At 69.6% G+C, this 7,454-nt stretch overlaps 1 protein-coding gene across 1 annotated transcript in view; it reads left to right on the forward strand.

Annotated features, from left to right (window-relative positions):
- Window positions 1-7,454, forward strand: part of BEGAIN (brain-enriched guanylate kinase-associated) — a 30,941-nt gene that overhangs the window by 16,528 nt on the left and 6,959 nt on the right. Inside the window, exons 3-4 of the mRNA XM_012724379.1 lie at window positions 3,797-3,886; window positions 7,159-7,320. Coding sequence (XP_012579833.1) covers window positions 3,797-3,886; window positions 7,159-7,320 — 252 coding nt within the window. The remainder of the gene's footprint in view (window positions 1-3,796; window positions 3,887-7,158; window positions 7,321-7,454) is intronic.

A 7,454-nucleotide genomic window follows, 5' to 3' on the forward strand; every position in this document is an offset into this window, starting at 1 on the left:
GGGGGCTGGGAGCTGGGCCAGGGCAGCTGTTGGGCTTGAGGGGCCCCTGCATCTCTGGGGTGCCCGGCTTGGGCAGGTGACTTCGTAGCTGGGGCTCCCAGTCAGGCAGGGGCAGGCCGCACCCTGGCACACACACGCGTGTGCGCTGACACGCGTGCCGTGCACGCCTCCCCGGGAGCGGCTGCATCACAGCGGGGCAGGGCAGAGTCCCCATCTGTCACACGGGGCCGCTGCGCGGCCGCTGCAGAGGTCCCCAGGACGTGGTCGGTGCTGGACAAGCGGGTCGGAGCCACACAGGGGTGCCTGCCAGGCCCCAGGACTCTTCCTCAGAGAAAAGAGGGGCGAGGGGAGGGTGCCCCGCGCGCCCAGGGGACTCTGCACAGAGCCTTGAGCAGGGAGACCGGGGGGGGGGGCTGGACGGGCAGGGGCCGAGGAGGTGCTGCGGACACTGGCCCTGGCCGGCAGGGCACCAGGCCCAAGGTGGGCCGGCTCTGAGCAGCTCTGGGCCAAAGGCCTCCCAGGACCAGGGCACCCGAGGCCAAAGCGCCGGCCCCGAGGTCGACCTGGCCCCCCGCCCAGCGTGGCCCTGGCTGAGGGGCAGGAAGGCCCCAGCCGGCTCCGGAGCCCGCGCCAGAGGCTGTCCTGGGAGGGGCTGGGGAAGGGCCCGCTGCGGAGTCTCCCTGGCAGCGCGGGAAGGAGTGAGGCCTTGGGGGTCTTTGTCAGCCGCCCCATTTATGTACCCCCAAGGCAGGCCTGGGACATAAAAGTTCCCCAGACTTCAGATCAGCAGTGTTTCTGCAGCCGCTGGTACTGACCGTGTGGGCCGTGGGCACTGGGCGCCCTGCCCTGGGATGAGTGGGGTAGGCTGTCCCAGGAGGCGGGGCTGAGGGGCCTCGGAAAGAGCTAGAAGGGATGCCCAGCCGGCAGCAGGACAAGGGCCCTGGGCAGGAGGAGGGGCAGGGTGGCCGCAGGGCACCAGGGCAGCCAGGCCTCTGAGGCTACAGAGGTTGGTGGGGGCTTCGCCCAGAGCTGGCACAGTCCATCAGAGCTTAGCAGTCGTTCAGTCTGGGGGCTGGGGGAGGGCCAGGCTAGGGCTGGGGGCTGGGGGCTTGGGCTGGATGTGGGCTGGGCTTGGGCTGCCAGGCGGAGCAGGAGCTGGCTCTGCAGTGAACAGGAGAGCCTGGCCAGCAGGGAAGCTGCAGGGCTGGCCGGCCAGGCGGCTGGCAGGCAGGCTGTCTGGGCTCTGGGTGGGGAGGGGTTAACCTGCAGCGGGAGGCAGCAAGTGTGAGCCCGCAGAGGGGACTCGGGGACAAAGTCGCCAAGATGAGGAGCCGCCTGCGGCTCTGAAGGATGACAGGCGCCTTGGCTTTGCTGGAGCGTGACTGTCGGCTGGATCCCAGCAGGCTGGATCCGGGCAGGGGTGCCCAGGGGAGGCCAAGGTGCGGGGGGCGTGTCCCAGGGACGGAGCAGCCCTGGCCTGAGCCTGGGGGCTGGAGGGCAGGGGCTCCCCAGGCCCCCGCAACCCCACTGCGACCACATTCAGTGCCCCTGTAACCTTGTCAGCACCACAGGATGCTCCTGGGGACCCAGAGCTCACGTGCTCCCCTGCACCCAGCGCAGGGGCCCCAGCCCCCACGGGCCAAGGGGGGCACAGGGCCAGCCAGGGCCAGGCCCTATGGGACTGTCACCAGGAAAGGCTTTGGGGGAGAAGTGGGGCTTAAGTGGGGTCTGCAAGGGAGGAGGGGGTGGGGCCAAGGGAGGGGCGCTCCGCCCTGGGGGCAGCGGGGAGAAGGGCCTGGCTGTGGCCAGAGCCAGGAGGAGCTGGCTGTCCCTCCCAGCAGGGCCTGGGGCAGGGCAAGGCTGGCCTGAGGGTGTAGCCGCTCCGCTGGGGGCAGGGAGGCGCAGGCTGCTGTGACCCCTCCCTCCCTGGCCGAGGTCAGAGGGCAGCCAGGGGAGGCCACGGGGGTGATGGCCCCCAGGGCCCCCAACCAGTCCTTAAGCTCCTCAGAGCCCACCTGGCTGGTCCCCCACTCCCCGAGCACAGCCCCCCGCCGGGGTAGGGCAGACCTCGGCTCACACCCCTCCCTCCTCCATAGGCCCAGGCTGCCTCAACAGCCCACCCCACTGGCCGCCCTCATGGGGCGCAGCTGTGTCCCACGTGAGGACACCCATGTCCCGTCCAGGCGGGCGCCGGGATCACGCAGGCACCCGGTCCAGCATCTGCCCAGTGCCCACCTGGCCCTCTGCGGCAAGAGCAGGAAGGCCCCTTGGTGCGCAGGCGCGGTGACCCCGTCCGGCCAGGCCAGGCCAGGCCAGGCCAGGCCGCCCTCTCAGCGCCCGCGGGCGTGTCTGCGGCACTTACCCTCGGCGCTCTGGCTGGGCCGGAGCCCTCCTCCTATAGCGGGGCGGGGCACTCCACCGCAGCCTGCTACCGAGCACCCCGACTCCCCGTTGCTCTGGTGGGGTGCGCTGGGGCGGCGGCCGCAGGAGGGACCATCCGTCTCGTTCTCACCGCGTCCTCACCCGGCCCGCATGGGCTTGCTGTGTGATCTTGGGAGAGTTGCTTGACCTCTCTGGGCCGGGGTCTTCTCTCCAGATGGGAGGTGCTTTCCACCTGAGATGTGCTTCAGGGTAAGAATGGGCTGTCTGCCTCGCCCCCCTCGGTGCTCCCGGCAGCCCCCCTTCCCCTGGAGTCTCCCTCCCGCTCTGAGCTCCCCTGGGCTTCTGAAAACTCTCCTGCCATGAGACCCTGTGGAAAGGCCGCTGAGGGGAGCTGGGGGGGGACCCCCGGGAACCGCGGCCTAGTCCGGCCACCCGGGTCCCCGCCCAGGGGCCCAGAACTGGAACCCAAGCTCCCATCTCTCCAGAGCCCAGGCCACCGGCCCTCCCCCTGCTGTGGTTGGACGGGGGCACCCACTGTGCTGTGCGGAGAAGAGGGGGCTCAGGAAGAGGGACGGCGGCCCGGCGCCAGCATCCCGCCGTCAGATCTGCACTTTCGGTCTTTCTTGGTTTGGGGGCCAAAGTTTGACTGTTCGTAAATTTTTCCCTGATTTTTCATGTTCGCTGTAGGAAATGGGACGACCCAGAAAAGTATAAAAGAATAACTCCTAGTGGCCAGGAGCCACCGCAGCTGCGCAGTCGCGCCCCCCCACCCCCCGCCCTGGTCTGCACCGCGCAGCAGCGCTGGGGGCGCCCCTCCGCCTTGCGGTGTCTCACCCCCTGGAAGCCGGTTTCTGGGGCAACAGCCCCTCCAGATCCAGCTTGGCTGGGGGCCAGCGGGCGGCCCCTGCAGCGTTCAGGCGGGTCACAGCCCCGTCTGGGCCCAGGCTGAGAGCATCTCCCTGGCCACCGGCAGGGCAGCGCCCAGGGCCTACCCAGGGCCCAGCCCGCCCCGCCCCGCCCCGCCCCTCCCACTGCTGGGCCCCAGGCAGGGTCGGGCGAGCAGAGCCCAGGTAGGGGTGAAGTGGGCCTGCCCCAGAACCCCCAAGCCATGCACACAGCCCCTCACAGTGCCCCACACAGGCGAGCCAGGCTCCGTCCCCCATCCTGGCTGCCCCTAGGATCCCTGACCAGGAAGGAGCAGTGGACAGACAGGAGCTCACAGCTGGGGAGCTGAGCCTGCGCCCCACGCCACCCCTCAGGCCACGCGGCAGCTCACAGTGGACAGGGCAGGGCGCAGGCGAAGCTGCCACTGGTGGGACTCGGTGCCACCGCCAGGCGGGCCCTGCCACGCTGCCCACAGGGCATGCCGGGTGGACGGGCGCCGCCCCTGAGCAGCTCTGTCCTCTTCACGCAGGCTGCGCAGCCCCTGGGTGCCCTCCTGCCTCGGGCAGCCCCGCGTCCTGCAGGGCCGGCTGGCCAGGTCCTCACCCTCGCTCTGGGACAGGTAACACGCCTGTGTCTGCCCAGCCCCGTGGTGTCTGTGCGTCTGTCCCCAGACGTTCGTCCCGTGTCTGCGTCCACTGCCCCTGGACCGAGGGGGCAGCGTCCCGCCCACTGGCGTCGCCGTCTGTCTGGTGCCGCACGCCCTCAGAGCCGGGGCTCGTGCCCCCCCGCAGCACAGCCTGGGGGGCCACAGGCAGAGTTGTTGTGGGGAGCAGGCGCCCACTCTGGGGGAGGCAGGCACCCCCCACCCCGTCAGGCCGGGCTCAGTTCTGGTTCCAACATCGGGGAACCTCTGCCCAGGGAGGAGGTGACCCCAACCCGGAGGGGCCGAGGACTTCCGCGCCTCCGTGGGTATCTGCTGAGGGGCTGGTCCAGCCCCGCGCCCCTGAACCAGCCCCCACCTGGGAGGAGGCCCAGGCGCTGGCCCGGCCCTTCCCAGATGCCCTGCCAGAGCCCCCACGTGCCTGCCGGTGCCATCTCTCTGCCCCCTGCCTGTAACCATGCTGGGAGGCTGTGTGGGCCCCGACGGCCCTGCTGCCCGGACGGTGAGTGCTCGGCAGTGAGCAACCCCCATTTTGCAGGCTGAGGCAGCAGTGCCACCCAGGTGACCGCACACCCAGGGCCCCCGCACCACCGGAGAAGGGGAGCCCCGAAGCGTCAGAGAAGTTGAACCCCAGCATTGGTGCTGGGGGAGGGGCAAGGAGGGGCCCCCCGGGCCTCCCCAATCCGACCGGACGGAGGGGTGCGGAGGGCCGTGTGGGCGGCACTGGTTGCCCATGGTGGGGGGGGCCCCTCCTGGGAGGCCTGGCCGAGGCTGGTGTGTGTGGGGTGGGGGAGGCGCAGAGCAAGCCAGCCGGGGGCAGTCGGGGTCTGCAGGGCTGAAGGGACAGACGCGGAAAGCCAGCGGGACTCCAGGGGCGGACCTGGACGTCTGCTGTCAGAGGACCTGAGGCAGGGCCACGCAAGAGGATGGGGCAAGGGGGTGGGCGGGAGTGGGGCCGAGGGTTGCAGCCGGCCGAGGACCGGCCCAGAGCAGCTGGGTACAGGGGACTCAGGGAAGGGGGCTATCCGAGGCCGGGTGGGCAGAGCCACCCTCTCGAGGCCAAGGGTAAACTGAGGCGTGGGCAGGCTGGTTCTCTGGAGCTGGCCGCCCAGGGAGGGTGGCCTGGCCCCAGCTGCCCGGCATCCTCTTCTGCCCGTCAAGCACGTCCCCTTGTGCCTGGTCCCCTCGAGACTGCAGGCTCTGGGGAGCGGGGACCAGCCCTGCTTGTCGCCAGGTGAGGTGCCGAGAACGGGGTGTGAGGTTGGGGAGGAGAGGGTGACCCGTGCGTGTGTCGCAGGAGGAGGAGGCTGGGCCACGTGGACGGCCTGGGTGATGCCAGGGTCCGAGCGGGGCGTCAGGCCGCTGGCTTGGGCAAGGGAGGGAAGGACACTAGCTCTGAGAGGCAGCGGGGGTGGGGGATACCCGCTGGACAGTGGGTCCCCAGGGTGGGGCAGGACTGGGATGAAGGGGCACGGTGAGCTGGGATGAGAGGCCTCAGCTGGCGCGTGGAAGCCCAGGGGTGCAGCTGGGTGGGGGCTTGGCGCGTGGCCCACAGGTGGACAGGCGAGTCCTCACCTCTTCCTGAGTGTAGTGTGCAGTCTCCGGCTGTGGCCCTCTACGCAACACGGTGCCTGTGGTGGAAGCACCCCAGGAAGCTTGTGACCCCACTAGGGAAAAAAGGTTGGGCTGAGCGCAGTGGAAGCTGATGCCAAGGTGAAATCAGGAGGGCTGCCTGGAGAAGGGCCCCTCCCTGCTTATCATTCGCCTCCTCCATGGTCTGGAGGCCAACTCTGGAGAACAACCTGCCTCACCCTTCTCTGAGGTTCTCAAAATATAAGTGACTCTTTATTTCTTAAAAAAATACAGATCGGGGCAGGAGTCCAAAATGCTTGAGGTTTGCCGGGTGAGCACCCGAGCGTGGTAGCAGGCCCAGCCGGGGTGGGGGGAAGCCTCTTCCTGCCCCTGCGCCTCTCCCTTGGGCCAGGGAGGCCCCACAGCACCGCGGCTGAATCACTGCTCCCAGGACCTTCTGCACCCGGGTTCCAGTGTGGCACCCTAGGACTCCCCTGGCCCCTGCGTCTCCAGGCCCCATAGCAAACCCGCCAGAAGTCGCCGTGCATGGTAGCACCGGCTGGATGGCCCCAGGGCCCACGCTCTGGCCAGGACCCTTCCACCCGGGGCACTTCTCTGGGTAGAATTCTCAGGCCGAGGGCTCTGCATCCACTAGCCACGGTGACCCAGGGACAGGCCAAGGCTCGGTAGCCAGTGGCCAGTGTGGGGTGCATGGCGGGGGTGGGCCCCAGGCCGCGGGACAGCAGAGCCCCGTGCCGCCGCAGGGCAGGGCCATCCGCTGGGGAGAGGGCGCACCGGCAGCGTGTCTGGGCTCCACCTGTGGCCGTGCCCAGATCACTCTGGCACCCACACCCCCACAGCAGGTCCTTCCCCGGGGCCCCGCTGTTACAGATGGGGGCTCCCGCCAGCACCCGCTGCTGCGTCTGAGAGCTCAGCAGTAATAGGAAACACGAGCCCGCGTCTGCCCGTCTGGGTGGCTGCCCACGTGCGCTGCCCCTGCGGGGTCCCAGGAGCCCCCGGGGCCGCCTCTTCCCCTCCTGTGTGTCCAGCTGCAGTTGGCGGCCACCGGCCCAGAAGGGTGGGTCATCCCGTGTCTGTTTACTGCTCCTGGGACCCCAGAGTCCCCGCCGTTTGTGGGAGAAGCAGCCTGAGAGCTGGGGCTCTGTTAGGAAGGCAGGCGGCTTGGAGAAGGGGAACGTGGCCGGAGTGGGGGGTGCTGCGCCTCCAAAGCTGAGTGCAGCTGGCGGGGCCTAGGGGTCACTGCTGCCCACCCTCTCTGCCTGGTCTGAGGTCACTCAGCCGGCCTGGGGAGGCAGCCTGCTGCCCCTGGGCCTCGGCGCCCCACCCGGCAATGTGGAGAAGCAAAGGTGTGCGATCCGGAGGTGGGCTTAAAGTTCTGGGGAACACATTGTCCCTCTGTCGCAGTGACGTCAGGATTCACTTCCGACCAGGGCGCTGTGGGCGGAGGGACAGCAGGGGCTGACCCCAGAGGGGCTGTGAGCCTCGGGTGTGACGCGGGGGAGGGCACGAGTGTGTGTGCACTCGCGTGTTAGTGTGGCCGGGCACACGCGCGCCCCTGCGACGCCCCCGGCAGGTTGCGGGCCTCAGTTTCCCCGCGCTTAGCGCTGCGGGCCGGCCGCCGCCGCCTGTCGTTGCAGCGCGCTGCAGGAGCAGAAGGGCGAGCTGCGCAAGCGGCTGTCCTACACCACGCACAAGCTGGAGAAGCTGGAGACCGAGTTCGACTCCACGCGCCATTACCTGGAGATCGAGCTGCGGCGCGCGCAGGAGGAGCTGGAGAAGGTCACCGAGAAGCTGCGCAGGTGAGGGGTGGGGCCTGGAGGGGGGCGGGGCCTGAAGAGACGGGGCGGGGCCACTGTCTGAGTCCTTGCGCCATTACCCTGTGGCCAGACACTCACACTCAGTTCAGCCGCCTCAGCGCCCGCGGCTCCCAGTT

Source organism: Condylura cristata, unplaced genomic scaffold (assembly GCF_000260355.1).
Source record: "Condylura cristata isolate star-nosed mole 26May11 unplaced genomic scaffold, ConCri1.0 scaffold00013, whole genome shotgun sequence".
Taxonomy (NCBI): Eukaryota; Metazoa; Chordata; class Mammalia; order Eulipotyphla; family Talpidae; genus Condylura; species Condylura cristata.